This window comes from Sorex fumeus, unplaced genomic scaffold (assembly GCF_029834395.1).
Source record: "Sorex fumeus unplaced genomic scaffold, SorFum_2.1 ptg000122l, whole genome shotgun sequence".
Lineage (NCBI taxonomy): Eukaryota > Metazoa > Chordata > Mammalia > Eulipotyphla > Soricidae > Sorex > Sorex fumeus.
In genome coordinates this window covers 23818848-23835744 of record NW_026606179.1, presented here as the reverse complement: position 1 = coordinate 23835744, position 16897 = coordinate 23818848, and the positions used below count along the sequence as shown (strand labels likewise).

The 16897-nt window shown below is 46.7% G+C and overlaps 1 protein-coding gene across 1 annotated transcript; it reads left to right on the top strand.

The window, feature by feature from the left end:
- Positions 1–3173: 3173 nt before the first annotated feature.
- NUDT19 (nudix hydrolase 19) lies at positions 3174–15387 on the top strand. Its single transcript, XM_056136305.1, has 3 exons — positions 3174–4023; positions 11896–12103; positions 14357–15387. The coding sequence occupies exons 1-3, from the start codon at positions 3277–3279 to the stop codon at positions 14560–14562; spliced, it is 1161 nt and encodes a 386-aa protein (XP_055992280.1). The 5' UTR covers positions 3174–3276; the 3' UTR covers positions 14563–15387.
- The last annotated feature ends 1510 nt before the right edge of the window (positions 15388–16897 follow it).

Sequence of the window (16897 nt, the reverse complement as noted above, 5' to 3'; positions counted from 1 at the left end):
ATGGGGTTGATTTTTTCTTTTTTCAGTTTAAGTAGCACTATAGCACTGTCCTCCCATTGTTCATCGATTTGCTCCAGCGGGCACCAGTAACGTCTCACAACAAATTGTGAGACTTGTTGTTACTGTTTTTGGCATATCAAATATGTCATGGGGAGCTTGCCAGGCTTTGCCCTACGGGCGAGATACTTGAGGTAGCTTGTGGGGCTCTCTAAGAGGGGTGGAGGAATCAAACCTGGATCGGCCGCATGCGAGGCAAACGCCCTGCACAAAATTATTGAGAATTCCTGGGAGACTGATCGTTATTGCCTCCCAACTTGGGGAGAAACTGACACTGTAGGAAATTACACATGGTCCCAGTTTCCTTGGCCAACATAGTGGAAGGAAAGGGAATCTGAAGAATAGGCCAGTCTTTGTTCCTCTTTATTGGGAAGACAGGGGCAGAGGGGACCACCACCTGATACTGGGCTGGGGAGGGCTGTGCTGGTTCCTCAAAATCCAGGGGATATTTTATATATATATGTATTATATATATATTTATATATATATATCCTCTTAGCCTCTAACAGAGGCTATGAGGACGGTATATATATACATATATAAAACATATATATAAATATATATAAAACAGAGGCTAGGAGGACTGGTCAGCAGTTGGAATCAACCACAAGTGTGTTTGGGGCAGAGGGTAGGTAAGATAGAGAAGAGACCGGTATGACAATAACAGTTGGGAGTGATCACGCTGGACAAGAACTGAGGGTTAAAATAGGTAAAGGAATGTTCTTGATAACCTTTCAGTAACAATATCGTGAACCACAATGCCCAAAAAGAGAGAGAAAAAGAAAAAGAGAGAGGAGAGAGAGAGAGAGAGAGAGAGAGAGAGAGAGAGAAAGGAAGGGAGGGAGGGACGAAGAGGGAGGGAGGGAGGGAGGGAAGGGAGGGAGGGAGGGAGGGAAAGAAAAGCACCTGCCATAAAGATAAAGGCAGGCTGGCGGGGTGATGGGAGGGAACCTGGGGACACTGGTGCTGGGAAATGGACACTGGTAGAGGGGTGGGTGTTGGAACACTGTATGACTGAAATCCAATCATGAACAGCTTTGTAAGGGTCTATCTCACAGTGATTCAGTAAAAAAGTAAAAAAAAAAAAATCCAAAGACGCAGCAGCCCCACTTGTTCTCCAGAAGGTGGAGCTGCTGAGGGAAAGATTTGCTTCCTGGGTTCCTCGGGGTCAGCTGCATGCAAGGGAAGCACCTTAACCCCAGTACTATCTCTCTGGCCTTCACTAGTCTCATGTCCTCATTTCCTTTTTTCTTTCTGTTTTTTTTGAGGGGGGGGGCAGGGATGGGGAGTGGTGGGCACACCAGGGTTAACTCCTGACCCTGCGCTCAAGGAGCATTACCAGACAGTGCTCAGGGTACCATAACATGTGTTGTCATGGATTAAATCCAGATTGTCTGCATGCAAATCAAGCACCCTACCCGCTGTGCTATCTTTCCAGACGCAGTTCTTACCCTCAATAAGATTGTCACTCCCCTGGGTTACCTTCTCTCTCCTTTTAAAAATGTGAGCCTCCCAAGCAGTGGTCTGGAGCCCAGCCTCTGGAGGGAACTATGTTGCCAGGTTGAATTCCAAGCCCAAAAAATGCAAGGCATCTGCCCTACCCCTGAGTTATCTCCCTTGAGTATACATCCTAAATACTCTAAATTGTATTTTCTCCCTGCTCTCTCTCCAGATCCACTCTCTTAGTAGAGACCTTCATTATTTCCAGACTTACGTAGTTATTTATGGTCCGGGCCCCAGCCAATTGAGTCGATTCTGCTGTCAGGGTGAGCTTTATCATTAGGATGATGTCATCACGCTCCACAGCCTGCAATCACCTGGGAAGGAGACTGCTAAAATACAGACTCCAGGTGCTGCCCTCAACTCTCCAAGATCCAGTAATGCCCAGTCTCAAAGCAGAACTCCATTCAGTAGGGGCATAGTTCAGGGAGAGGTGCTCAACTGTACTGTGTACTCAGGTCAGATGAAAGTTGGCAGACACTTCCAGTTGGCACCCGTGTCCTCACTTGACCTACTGAGTCCTTTTTTTTTTCAAAGCGTGCCCTCCCTTTTTTTTTTTTCTGTGTAGTCTGTACACCAAGATTCGCACCTTCAGGAAATGGTGCTACCAAGAATCTACCTAAAGATGGGTGGTCCATCTTTGACTTCAAACATTGCCCCCCCACCCCCATCACATTTAAACTAAGTTTGTAAATAAGGTTCCAAGAGAACAGCCTATACCTACCTCCACCTCCCACATAAGAAATGTGTCTTCTTCTAGAACACCTATGGGAGGTGTTGGTGACTGGTGAGTAAAGAGATTATTTAAACAGCCTCTAAGAGCTAGTAACAAAAATGGTCAGAGGTCCCAGGTTCCAGTCCCGGAAACAGGAAATATAATAAAGTGTCCAGGGCTGGAGCCATAGCAGAGCGGGTAGGGCATTTGGCTTCAATCTCCAACATCCCACATGGTGCCCCCCATCCCCGCCAGGAGTAATTCCTGAGTGCATGAGGCCGGAATAACCCCTGAACATTGCTGGGTGTGACCCAAAAAGAAAATAAATAAAAATGAAAAGACTAAAGTGTCTGAGTGATGGAAACGTTAAATCTGGAGATGGTGGGATTATGGGGTGTGTGTGTGTGGGGTGGAAATTTCCATCCCGAGGCCGGGACTAAGCATCTCAAAAGGCGGTCCCAGATGCCCCGAGAACATACACCCGAGTACCCCAGGTGGCAGGGATTCAAGAACTCTTCACTTTTAGACGGTGCCCCGGAGAAATTGATCGTTTGACATCTACCCTGTCCAAGAGCAGGAAGTTCTAAGGTTTCGGTAAGTTCTAACGGTAGGATAAACGTCTTCTTACATGTATTTTCTGTTCTAACGGTAGGACAAACGTCTTTTTTCGCGGGGGGGAGGGCAGGGAAATTCGCGGTGTGCCTTCCCAAAGGCCCTGCTCCGTGCCGACTATTGTGAAAGCAAGTCGCGTGCCCGGGCGGGCACAGCAGCCCCGGTCCCGCTCGAATGACGGGGCAGGGAAGGGCGCAACGGCCTGTCATGCCCCTCCCACCGGCAGACGCCGGCCCTGGCCCTGGCCCCTCCGGTCCGCGGCGCCGGGCACCCCGGCGAGCCTGGGTCCGGCGCGACACAAAGGCCACTGTCGCCCAGGCCCGGGGTGACCTCCGGGGCCGTGCGCTCGGCGGCTGGCGCTCCCGCGGCGCCCGGAGCCGGAGCCGCGCGTCATGAGCGGCCCCCTGCGGCCCAGCCCCAGCGGCTGGCGGCGGGCGGCCACCGTGCTGCTGGCCGCCGGCTGGCCGCGAGCCGGCGCGACCGTCGCGACCGCCGCGTCCCCGCCGCCGTCGCAGCCGCCGCCCGCCGAGGGCTTCCGCCTGCTGCTGCTGCAGCGATCGCAGAGCCAGGGCTTCCTGCCCGGCGCGCACGTCTTCCCCGGGGGCGTGCTGGACGCCGCCGACCGCTCGGCCGACTGGCTGCGCCTCTTCGCGCCGCACCACGGGCCACCGCGCTTCGGCCTGGGCCCCGCGCCGCCGCCGCGCGCCGCCTTCCCGGGGCTGCCGCCGCTCGAGCCCGCGGCCGGCCAGCCGGGCGGCGCCGGGGACGCGGGCGCGCTGCCCGATGACGTGGCCTTCCGCATCTGCGCCATCCGCGAGACCTTCGAGGAGGCGGGCGTGCTGCTGCTGCGGCCCCGCGGGGCCCCGGCCGCCGAGCCGCGCCGGCCCGCCCGCTGCCGCGCGCCGCCGCCCGGCCTGGAAGAGTGGCGCGCCCGGGTGCGCCGCGACCCGCGCCACTTCCTGCGCCTGTGCGCGCACCTGGACTGCACGCCCGACATCTGGGCGCTGCACGACTGGAGCGGCTGGCTCACGCCCTTCGTGCGCGTCGGCGGCCGCCGCTTCAACACCGCCTTCTACCTGTGCTGCCTGCTCGAGCCGCCGCCCGTGCACCCCGACTCCGCCGAGGTGGTGAGCTGCCAGGTGAGGGCAGCTGGGGCCCGGCGGGAACCCCCGGGGAGCGAGCCCCCCGTACACACACACACACGCGCACACACACACACACACACACACACACACACACACACACCCCAAAGCCCCCAGGGAGTTTGTGGGCATGGACCCAGGTGACCCCTGCAGCCCAGCAGCAGCCCCTGGGGATCCTACAGTAACCCAAGTGGGCATGGACCCAGGTGACCCCTGCAGCCCAGCAGCAACCCCTGGGGGTCCTACAGTAACCCAAGTGGGCGTGGACCCAGGTGACCCCTGCAGCCCAGCAGCAGCTCCCCAGGGCCCCTACAATAACCCAAGTGGGCGTGGACCCAGGTGACCCCTGCAGCCCAGCAGTAGCCCCTGGGGGTGCTACAGTAACCCAAGTGGGCATGGATCCAGGTGACCCCTGCGGCCCCAGTAGCAGCCCTTGGGCGGGGGTCGTACAATAACCAAAGTGGGCATGGACCTAGGTGGCTCAGGAACAGCCCCTCGGGGAAGTGCGCTCTGCGCTCCTGGGCTTCACCGTCTCCCTGGCCCCACTCAGCAGGCCAATGACCAGCCAATGCCCAGCCGATGATGCCTCTTGCCCTGACATCTCTGACAGACCCGAGACCTCCGCTCTAGGAAGTCTCTTTCTTTCTTTCTTTCTTTCTTTCTTTCTTTCTTTCTTTCTTTCTTTCTTTCTCTCTCTTTCTTTTTGGGTCACACTGCTTTGCGCTCGGGGAGCCTGTGGGGTTCGGGGATTGAACCCTCTGGGTGTCCGCGTGCCAGGCAAGTGCCCCAGCTGCTGTCCTCTTTGTGTGGGCCGCTGCCAAGTTTCTGCGACTTGATGGATAAGCATGATATGATCTATACTGCGGAATCTCCTTTGTACCCAAGCCAGCAGGCCGAAGTGTTCACTCTCTGGTAGGGTTCGATGTAGTGTTCAATGTGCAGATAGCTGCTTTCAGGTCTTCCAAATTGTTGACTCAGTCGACTGGGTATTGAGCAGATGCTGAGAGTGCCAGCGGGTCTCTTGCGAGTTCCTTCACATTTTACTTCATTGATTTTGAAGCCCTTTCGTTCTCTGTTGTGTGCGCATCTAGAACCGAACAAGGGAACCTTTTAGGACAATTCGAGCGTCTTCTGTAATCCTTGACAATCGTGCTTATTCTGAAATCCAAGTCTTCTCGCTCCCCCTATCTTGGCCACTCGTTTTGACTGGCAATACAGTATTTAACTTGTCCGTATTTTATTTAAAGTACGCTTTCGTTAGATAGCAGCATCGTAGGCAGTGTGACCATTTCTGCCTCTTACAGTATTTACATCATGAATCTACCACCTCGCTGTTTTTTCCTCTTTTTTTAATCTGACCTGTCAGTTGTTAGCATTTTCTTCTTTCCCGAATTCATTTTTGGATTATTTGAGTATTTTTAGGACTTATCTTCTTTCTCAGACACCTTACCAACCATGTCACAAGAGTCTTCTTTTCATCCCTCCACTTTTTTATGTTATTGATTTCATACGTTTGACTTTTACTTCTATTATAAACCGTATAGCAGACTGATTAGTTATGTCCCAACATTTTTGAAGATTATAAAAATGGGGGTAAATGTCTTTTGTGTATATAGACATACATATACATACATAGAGAATCTCCTTAGCAGTCTTCATTTATGTAGGGTTAATAATCTACACTTATTTATATCTTTGGCTAAAGAACTTACTCTCCTGGAATTAACTGTAATTGCCAGAAAAATAGCTTTCCTTTTTTTCAAAAAGCTTGTTTGGCTGGGTATAGAATTCTAAGTCAACTTCCTTTTTTGGTCAATAGAGATGTTGCTTTGTTATTTTCTGGTTTGTATAATTTTCTGTTAGGAATCTGCTTTTAACTCTGTAATCTTGTTTCTTCTTCTTTTTTTTTTGGTATGTGACTACTTTACGTATTTACTCTCAATCATTGCTGATGGCAATTTGATTATGATAATGGTACATCATCTTCTATTTTGGTTTGGTTTGGAGCTTGGTGCTACACCTGACAATGCTCAGGAGGTAGTGTGTGGAATCGAACTCTGGCCTCCTGTATGCAAAGCATGTGCTCACCCTTTTGAGCTATTTCTTAGGTCCACATGGGTGTTTTTTTCTTCATTTCTTTGAATATTATTCATGTGTTTTTCTGAGACTCTTGGTCACATCTATGTTCACCTCCTTGATAATGTCCCACAGGGTCATGATTTTTCTTTTCAATCTTTTTTCTTTTATGTACTTTTTTTTTTTATTGAACCACTGTGAGATACAGCTACAAAGCTTTCATGTTTGAGTTTCAGTCATACAATGATGTAACACCCATCCCTCCGCCATTGTACATTTTTCGCCACCAATGTCCCCAGTATCCCTATGTACTTTATTTTAATAGATTCTAATTTTCTCTTCAAACAAGGTGATGTGGTGTGTGTGTGTGTCTGTGTGTCTGTGTGTGTTTGTGTGTGTCTGTGTCCAGAGATCAGATCCAGGTACTCAGAGCTAAGTGCTTTACACATATTGTTTCATGTGGAGTGTGTGTGTGTGTGTGTGTATGTGTCTGTCTGTCTGTCTGTCTGTCTGTCTGTCTGTCTCTGTCTCTGTCTCTGTCTCTGTCTGTCTCTCTCTCTCGCTCTTCAGGGATCAGAACTAAATGTTTTTTATATATATATTTTTCCTTTCTTTTTTGTTTTTGGGCCCCACTGGCTCTAATCAAGGTAGGGCTCTAATCACTCCTTGCAGGATTCAGGCAAGGCAGACTCTCTACACCCAGGTACTATCTCTCTTGCCTCTATTTTTCTTTATTTTGTTTATTTTGGGGGGGGGGTACACCCAGCAGTGCTCAGGGTTACTCCCTTCAGATATTTTTCTTTCACTTGTTTTGTTTTATGTTGTGTTGTGTGGGGCCACACCTGGTGGTGCTCAGGGCTTACTCCTGGCTCTAAATTCAGGATCACTCCTGGCAGGCTCAGGAGACCATATGGGATGACAGGGTGCTGTGTGTGAGGCAAGGCCCTACCTGCTGTACTATTTCTCTTTCCCCAAAATCATCTTCATTTTTTGTTTTGAAGCCACACCAGGAAATGCTCAAGGGCTCCTTGGTGCTCCAGGATTGCTCCTGGCTTTCCCCAAGGAACCATGCAGTGCCAGGGCTAGATCCTGGGCTTCCTGCATGTAAAGCATGAGCTCAGCCCCTTGAGCTTTCTCAGATTCCCCAGAAACCTCTCTTCAGAAGTTCCATTTAGTTATCTTTCCACATATTCTCTTCTTTTTTCACCATGAGCTGCTCGTGTTGTTGAATCAAATAGAATATAATATCACAGTGGGGTTTTTTTTTCCAGGATTTGATGCAATTTTTAAATCACATTAATGAAGTTGTAAATTAAAGACAAAGAATGAGATCTAGAGATTTGGATTTTAAAAGTCTGGAATCTAAATCCTTGTGCCATTACCCAAGAACAGCTTTACCAAAATTGCTTTCCTTCGAGTTCTTTTTCTTTTTTTTTTTTAATTTTTATTTATTTATTTATTTATTTTAGTGAGACACCATGAGGTACAGTTGTAGATTTACAAATTTTGTGGGTTTCAATTATACAATGATCAAATACCCATCCCTCCACCAGTGCCCATTTCCCATCACCACGGATCCCAGTATCCCTCCCACCCCCCATACCCCCCATCCCACCCTGCCTCTGTGACAGGGCATTCCCCTCTGTTCTCTCTCTCCTTTTGGGTGTTGTGGTTTGCAAAAGAGGCATTGAGTGGCAATCATGTTTGGTCTATAGACTACTTTCAGCATACATCTCCCATCCTGGGAGGATCCTCCCAACACCCTTTATTTGGTGCTCCCTTCTCTATCTGAGCTGGCTTTTCCCCTAGCATGTGTGACTGGCCTCCAAGCCATGGATCAAAATTCCTGGTACTAATCTCGGCCATTCTTGGGTGTTAGTCTCCTATTTTGTTACTTTATGTTCTCCAGATGAATGCAGTCTTTCTATGTCTATCCCTCTCTTTCTGACTCATTTGCTTAGCATGATACTTTCCATGTAGTACCACTTGTATGTAAATTTCATGACTTCATCTTTTCTAACCACTACATAGTACTCCACTGTGTAAATGTACCAAAGTTTCTTTAACCAGTCATCTGTTCTCGGGCACTCAGGTTTTTTTTCCAGATTCTGGCTATTGTAAATAGTGCTGCAATGAACAAACAAGTGCAGATGTCACTTCGACTATACATTTTTGCCTCTCTGGGATATATTCCCAGGAGTGGTATTGCTGGGTCAAATGGGAGCTCAATTTCTAATCTTTTGAGAATCGTCCATACTGTTTTCCAAAAGGGCTGAACCAGTCCGCATTCCCACCAACAGGATATCACAGTGGTTTTTAATGTTACTTCACTCAATTCCATCATTTCGGTAATTTCTGGGTCTTTTTCTGTTCTTTTTTTTTTTTTTTTTTGGTTTGGATTTGGCTTGGGGTCATACTTCACTATACTCAGGTCTTAGGGATCACTCCTGGGGGTGCTACATGGTGACAGAACCCAGGTTGACCACAAGAAAGTCCAACACCTATACTCACTGCATCGTATCTCCAGCTCCTGATTTTTCTTTTTAGTTATGAGAATCAAGAGCCACATTTTCTTCTGCTTCTTCATAGGTCTTGTGATTTACTTATTTGCCTCACACAGTAAGTGCTCTGTTTCTGAAGTAAACAGAATACTCCCAGCCTGCTGTTGTTTTTTTTTTTTTGTAGAGATTGGCAATCTTGATTCAATTTTTTTGTTTGTTTGACTTTATGTTTTTTTTCATTTGTTTGTTTGTTTGTTTGGGGGCCACATCCAGTGGTGCTCTGGGGTTACTCCTAGCTGTGCACTCAGGTATCACTTCTGACAGGCTCTGGGGGCCATATGGAATGTCGAGGATGGAACCCGGATCCAGGGCACGCACAGCAAGTGCCCTACCCGCTGTGCTATCTGGCCCTGATTTAATGTTCTGGAGCATTTAAAGGGTATTGAGATTTGCCTCGGCAGAGTCTGGCAAATTCCCCGTGGTGTACCCAATATGCCAAATACCAGTAACAATGATGGGTCTCGTTCTCCTAACCCTGAAAGAGCCTTGAATATGGCACTCTTTAAAATCTCAGGGCTAGGATGAAGGAGACGTTACTGGTGCCTGCTCGAGGCAATCGAAGAACAACAGGATGATCATGATCGTGATTGTGAGATTTGCCTGCTGGGAAGTTGAGTTATTGCAAATTACCAGGATCTTTATAAAATTTATTCAAGTGGGCTTTGGGAAGGTTTATAGTAGTCTTTATACTAGAATTAATTGTAAGGATCGCTCCCCTAATGAATGATAGGCATCAAGGTCTCTTCACTATGGTTGGAAGGAATTTGAAAAATTCCTGGCCCACTGTGAGTCCTGGGAATCCTTAACCTTAAAGCTTGTTTTGTTTGGTTTTCTGAGGAATCACCGTTTTCTTATGTTGGGTAAGATTCACGGACACCTTGAGATTGCTGGAGCTCTACTGCCTTCCATATTCTAGCCAGGCAGAACCTTTCCCAACCTGGTCACCATTTCCAGATTCCATGGGAACCCTGCAGGGTAACTCCCTTCCTGAGCTCCATTCTGTAAATTACCTTTAGGCCAGATGTCTGGCCCTGGTTTGTTTTCCCTTCCTTATCATTTACAGTGGCACATTTTTTTTTAAGTACCTGGAAATGATTTGACAGACTTTTTCCACTTCTCTTATTGTTTTCCGTGTGCTAGGGGAAGGCAGTTCTGGAACTCAGGACTGGAAGGACAGGTTCTCAGCTGGCTGTGCCTGGCTGACTCCACTCCGGGTACATTTCGTCATGTGTACACGCACTTGCGGTGATCATAACTAGGGTTGTTCTGGGTGGAGTTGAGGGTAGAACTGAGGTTGCTGCTAAGAATTCTTTCATGTATGGGCCCGCCTCCCACAGCAGAAATATGGAGCCTAAAGTGTTCAGAGTCCCAAGGTGTGGAGACCACCTTCGACCTTTGAACCCACCTACTTCCTCTACGCCCCTTCCCTCCCTCAGAGGTTTTTATTCCCCTGCCCCCCTTTGGTTTGGGGGCTGCACCCAGTGGCTAGTGCTGCCCAGGCGTTACTCAAAAATCATTTCTGTGCTCAGGAATCACACTCCTGGTGGGATTTAGGGGACCCTAGGGGATACTAGGGATCAAACCCTGGTCGGCTGGTGCAAGGCAAATGCCCTACCACTGTACTCTCTCCAGACCCCCTTCAGAGATTGAAGTCAGATTTCTTATTTTTTTAAGAGGACCCTACCTGCATTTCCACATCTGTAAAATAAGGATATGCTGGGAGGTGCTAAGGATTGGAAATATTTTACACAAAGCGTTCTAAGCCATACTTTCATACTAACAAATCACCAACCATACACACTATTTTCACCTGAACTAGACTAATCTGAACATGTTGAATGAGGTAGTTTGGTGTCTGCAGTGCTCCAGCATACTACTAGCTCTGTACTCAGGGATCACTCTTGGTGGTGCTTGGGGAAGCTTATGGGGTGCAGGGGATCATACTTGAGTTGGCTATGTGGCTAGCAAGTACCCTATCTGCTGTACTATCTTTCCAGCCTTTCCTCTTATCCTTTCACCTATCACTGAAATTAAGCGGAATTGAGAAAGCGGAGAGCTTGGGTCACAGTGTAGAGATGTAGGAGCCTTTGAAGAGGAGCTCAGTTTTCCCGAAATGCAGCCTTTTCTCCTTCAGAATTATTGGGGATATTTGTAGCACTGTCCTCCCGTTGTTCATCAGTTTGCTCGAGCGGGCCCACTAACATCTCCATCGTGAGACTTGTTACTGTGTTTGGCATATTGAATACATCATGGGTAGCTTGCCAGGCTTTGCCGTGCGGGCGAGATACTCTCGATAGCTTGCCGGGCTCTCCGAGAGGGGCGGAGGAATCGAACCCGGTTCGGCCGGGCTGGCTGTGAGCAAGGCAAACACCCTTGCCCATTTCCCTAGAGAAGTACAGCAGGTCAGCCGGGAGGTTTGCTATTTAAGAATGTGTAAATTTGCGACCTTTGTCATCCACGGTTGGAAAAGAATTCAGCTCCCTGCATATGGATGTGGGCATCAGTTTCCTCCAATGCCAGTAGATATTTAATATACTACGAAAGAGCAGCTGGGGGCTACCTCGGATGCAAGAAATCAGCTCCGCCCCCTCCCCCCCCCCGCCCCCCCCCCCCCCCCCCCCGCCCCTTAATCCTGGTGTGTGGAAGAAGAGCTGGTCCCAGCAACAAAGACTGAGGTTAAGCAGGCAGGTTCTGGCTGGTTGATGCCCTGAAGTTCTTAGATTCCCTAGGCTGGAGGCTGCCTGTTGGCCTTCTGGAAAGTTCCCCCCACTCCCAACATGACTCCGTTGTAGCATGTGACACAGCTGCAGATGTTGCAGACATCCTGGGCCTCAGAGTGCTTTGTTGTCTTGTCACCTAGCCTGTCTAAGAATAGGTGGTCACCAAATTCTCAGCCTGCTGTCCTGAGTTTGCATTTGATGCTTTCTGTCTTTGGAAATGCCCAGCACCGTAGTTCCTTCTTATCGGCTCCGGCAACAGTGCCTGGCAGCTCCCCTGACTCCACCTCTTTTCATTTAATAGTTCTCCTGGTCGGGGTCCAATAATCCACCTCCTGAGGGGGAATTTCCCAGATTTCCTCACAACAATCTTTTTGTGTTGACTCAGGGATTTTGCACGTCACATTCATAAGTTAATTTCACATCTTCCCTTAGGTCTCAGATACTGCACCAACAATTTCATGTGTTGCATTGCCTGTGGAATAATCTCTTGGAAACTCTCCCTTTTCTTCCAGTGGTTCTCTCCATCAGAGGCGATTGAAAGTTTCACGTCAAAAGAAATTTGGTTCGCACCCCCTCAGTTCTATGAAATGAGAAGACTTGAAAATTTTGCCTCTCTCTCTGACTTGCACAAATTTTGTTTGGATCATGCACTGGAAGGGGTAGAGAGATGGATGCCCATCACATTAACAACTGCTGATGGAGTGCTCCAGCTCTTACCAGGTAAACCAACGAAGCATCAAACTCTTGTTAGAATGCACATTTAACATACTGGGCTGCATGGTCTTATTGCCAACACAGATGTTGAGTTATAGTCAGTGTTTTATGCATTATGGCAGTATCAAATATGTGTTAAGGTTAAAGTCTCAAAACGGTCACTGTCACTGTCCTCCCGTTGTTCATCGATTTGCTCAAGCGGGCCCAGTAATGTCTCCATCGTGAGACTTGTTGTTACTGTGTCTGGCATATTGAATACGTCACGGGGAGCTTGCCAGGCTCTGCCGTGCGGGCGAGATACTCTCGGTAGCTTGCCGGGCTCTCCGAGAGGGGCGGAGGGATCGAACTCGGGTCAGCCATGTTGGCTGCTTGTAAGGCAAATGCCCTACTGCTGTGCTATTGCTCCAGCCCTTGAAAACATCCATAATATTTTTTTTTAAATTTTGGACTACACCCATAGATGCTCACACATCTCTGAGCTCACACACCCAGAGTTACTCCTGGCTCTGCACTCAAGAATCACTCCTGGCTGTGCTTGGGGACCATATGGGATGTCAGGGATAGAACTTGGGCTGACCATGTGAAAGGCAAGCAAGAGCCTTACCCACTGTGCTAGTTCTGTGATGCTAACAAAATACCCATAGTATTATAGACAGATACTGACTAAATTATGCTCACATAAGCACATATATGTACAGACTGTTTAAACTTTGACGTTCTTATATATAATCTCACTTTCTAATTTCTATTTATTTGAAGGACAGCATACACCGGTGGTATCCAGAGTCAAACCCAGGGCTCCCACATGCCAGGCATGTGTGTCAACCCATGGAGCATCTCCTTGGCCCACTTTTTATGTTTTAATTTTGTTTTTGTTTTTTTTGTTTTGTTTTGTTTTGGTTCTTGGGCTGCACCCAACCATGCTCAGGACTTCTGGCTGTGCACTCAGGGATCACTCCTGGAAGTGTCCAGGGGACTATATGGGGTGCTGGAGATAGAATCCAGGTTTGCTGCATGCAAGGGAAGCACCCTACCCACTGCTATCGCTCCGGCCCCTTTAATTTTGTTTGCTGGGGTCACACCCAGCAGGAGACCATGTGTTTGGGGGCTCCGGCATGTGAAGCATATGCACTCCAGCCTACTGAGCTATCTCCCCAGCTCTACATTTTAATTTTGAATCATAAGAAATTGCAAATTATTAACTTAATTGAATTAGGAAGGTTGCAGGTGGATGAGAGTTTTTGGGGTGAGCTCAGGACTAAGCATTTGTAGCACACAGAGCAGACCTTGTGACCTGTATGCATGGCTTCCTGTCTCCTTCATCAGAATAGTAACAATCTTTGTTTGTTTTGTAGGGGTGCCAGAGAGCAGTCCGTTGGCCTCACACAAGCCAGGCAAACAGTCCCCCACTAAGCTAGGTCCTTAGTTATATGGTGATAGTGTTTGTTACTCTATCTGCAGGACAGTCATTGACGTTTGTCTGCTTTAACCTTGAAATGGTTAGAGCCGTGTACACTGAATTGCCAAAAATATGGCTGTCCAGGCCAATATTAATATTTGAATAGAGTAATGAGCTAAAATAGGAGTTAAGAGTTCATGATGAAAACAAACCACTGTCACTGTCACTGTCCTCCCATTGTTCATCGATTTGCTCTAGCGGGCCCAGTAATATCTCCATTGTGAGACTTGTTACTGTGTTTGGCATATCGAATATGTCACGGGTAGCTTCCCAGGCTTTTGCCATGCGCGCGAGATACTCTTGGTAGCTTGCCGGACTCTCTGAGAGGGGCGGAGGAATTGGGTTGGAATAGGGTCACCCGGGTTGGCCGCGGGTAGGCAAACGCCCTACCCACTGTGCTACTGCTCCAGCCCGAAAACAAACCGCTCATAACTATTTATACAACCCCCAAATTCTTTTTTCTTTTCTTTTAGTGGTACTGAGAAGCAAACTCAGGGCCTCAGCACACTTTATCACTAAGCTCCATATTCTACCACTCAGCTACCTGTTTGCCTCACATATGTAAGGCAAGAACTCTCCCACTAAGCTACATTCCTCCTAAATTCTTAACTGAGGATTGGGTCAATGGGAGAGGTCTTAACACAAGAAACAAACGGAGATAAGCTCATAAAGTTAGGATTATTTGATAGCTATCTGAGTCCTAAAGGCATGACATAGATTTTTAAAAAAAAAATTACTACCTTTATATTAATTTCATTGAAATCCTTTATACTAAATAAAATTAAAATGTTGTTTTTCAGGGGATGAACTGTACATCGAAGACTCAAAATTTATAGACAGCAAAATGTCCACTGAGAAAAAGATTGAAGAACTCATGAAGGAAGGCAAAAAATTTCATCGCGTGGTGATACACGACCGCCACCTTTATCATATTCATGTGACTATTCCGTCCAAATCTAAGTATTTGTACCCTAAGAACTCTGGCGTCAGTAAGAGCCATCTGTAAGACGTGCTTTGGAAGGTGGCCGCCTTCTGGTTGGCCTCACGTTGGCTGAGCCTCCTCCCAACTGCAGGTGTGCTGTGCCTGCAGGGGTTAAAATACAGTCTTCCGTGTTTCAAGTGTTCTGTGGAGTTCTCAGGCTTATTTTATTTGTCAAACTTTATGGAGTATTTCATAAGCATAAAGTATTATCTTGTTACCAGACTGAGATCAATGGTTCACAAATGATCCTACTTTGTATTGCTACTCTTTCAGAAGTTTAAATAGGATGTTCCACTGCCTTTGTCTTTAATTATCCGGTGCACTGGTACTTTTCTTGGTGTGTTTGGAGATTCCCTAGACTTCTTGTTGGAGTTCATTTAAGTGTGTTTGATTAGACTGCAACAACTTTCAGGGGACAGTGTCATTATTTTCTTGTCTTTCGCTTGATGACTAATGAGACATTTTAAATCAAGTGGCATTCATTACTAAGTTTAGCAAATTGCAGTTGTTTGGGGCAGTATTTTAAAGAAATACAGAACTATAACAAAAGCTATACTAATATTATTTGTTGATATTTTGGGTCACATCAGGCAATACTCAGGGGCTTGGGGGTTCATTCTTGTCTATGCTTGGCTGGGGATTGGGCCCAGGTCTTCCACGTGCAAAGCATTCATACCAGCAGTTGGCCGAGTCCTGGCCCAGGTGTCATAATTGTTCTTACAGAGAGTAGAGAGCTCTGTCATTTCAAGGTGTTTCAGTGGTGTTCACTTCCAGTGTTTTTAATATGGGTATGTTCTTTTGCCTCCTTTTAATAGGAATAATGTTAATAAAGATGGGTACTGGTTAAGACTGTTCTGTTCCATACTTTTGATACATACATTTTTGACTATGTGCAATTTCATTTTCTCATAAAATGTTTTGGTTTTCCTACCTATAAAACTGAGGCATTGATAACGTTTTGTGTTTTATTCAGTCCCAAGTAGGAGAATGCGTTCTGGTCTGTGGTTCTCACATTTTTACTTCAGGCGACGTTAGTATCTGAAACATTTTTTGGTTCTGAGATGTCAGAGTGAGACGCTATCACCACCTAGTGGGGACTGGCCATGGGCGCAGTTACTCTCCCAGGCACCGATGGACTAGAACTGGAAGATGGGGAATGCACCCTCAAAATTGCAGTTGCATGGAGTGGAGGGATGAAAGTCTCTTTAACACATTGTTCTGGAAGAACTAGTTAGCCTTGCGAGAATAATGAAAATGGGTCCCTATCTCACACCATACACAAACAATCAAAGGGGATGAAAGATCTTGTTAGACCTCAATCTATAAAGTAAGTTGAAGAAGACCCTGTGACAATCTCAGATTCCAGTGACAAAACGAAAGTGAAAATAAGGAGCTGGGACTGCATGAAGCTACAAGTGTTTGCACTGCAAAGAATATTTGGCTGAAATAAAAGGACACCTTAGCAAATGGGAGAAAGGATTTATATACCATTTATCTGACAGAATCAGGTATAACATAGTAATAACCAAGATATACTAAAACAAAGTTTAGCAACATAAAAAAAAATCTCATCAAAAAGAATGTGGAGGAGAAATGAAAAGACATACTCAAAGACAAATGACCAAATAGCATATGAAAAAGTATTCATCGTCACTGATTATCAGGATGTGCAAATCAAAACAACAATCCTCAGACCTGTGAGGTCAGCCTGTATAAAAAAGAATGAAAACCAGTATCAGCAGGAATACAGTGAAAAAGGGACCCTCACTCAGTATTGTCTGGTTCAGATGCTATGGAAAAAAAGTATTGCGATTTCTCAAGAAATTAGAAGTAGGACTCTAATATGAGCCAACAATTTCATTCCTTGACAGTATATTAAGAACATTAAATCATTACTGTGAAACTCTTTTCACACCTATGTTCACTGCAGTGCTGTTTACAATAGCTAAGATCTGGAAGCAACCCAAAGGCCCAAGGAAAAATGCATCAAGGGGTTGTAGTCAGTGTACACAAAGGGTATTCAACTGTAAGAAAAGATAAAATCTTGCCTTTGTATTAGAATGCAGATGGAGTCAGAGCAGATTGTGTTAAGCAAATAAAAACCAGAGTGAGAAGGATAAATACCAGTGATGATCTCATACAAAGAAACAAAGCAAAGGAATCAACAATATCCAATGATAACTAACCCTTGGACTTTGACTGCCTAACTGTGGTTACTAAGTGGCCTGGTGGACTGCTGGTCGGGAGGAAGAAGTGGATTAAAGTGATTTAAAAGGACAGTCTTTGGTACTTTGGTACTTTGGTAGTGGTGGCAGTAACTTTGTGTACCCTAAGTATTAACACCATGGTAGTGTTTCCT

Coding starts and splice junctions, on each gene's coding strand:
- NUDT19 (XM_056136305.1), top strand. CDS start 3,277: ATGAGCGGCCCCCTGCGGCCCAGCCCCAGCGGCTGGCGGCGGGCGGCC. Junction 4,024..11,895: donor CCGAGGTGGTGAGCTGCCAG/GTGAGGGCAGCT, acceptor CTTTTCTTCCAG/TGGTTCTCTCCATCAGAGGC. Junction 12,104..14,356: donor AGTGCTCCAGCTCTTACCAG/GTAAACCAACGA, acceptor GTTGTTTTTCAG/GGGATGAACTGTACATCGAA.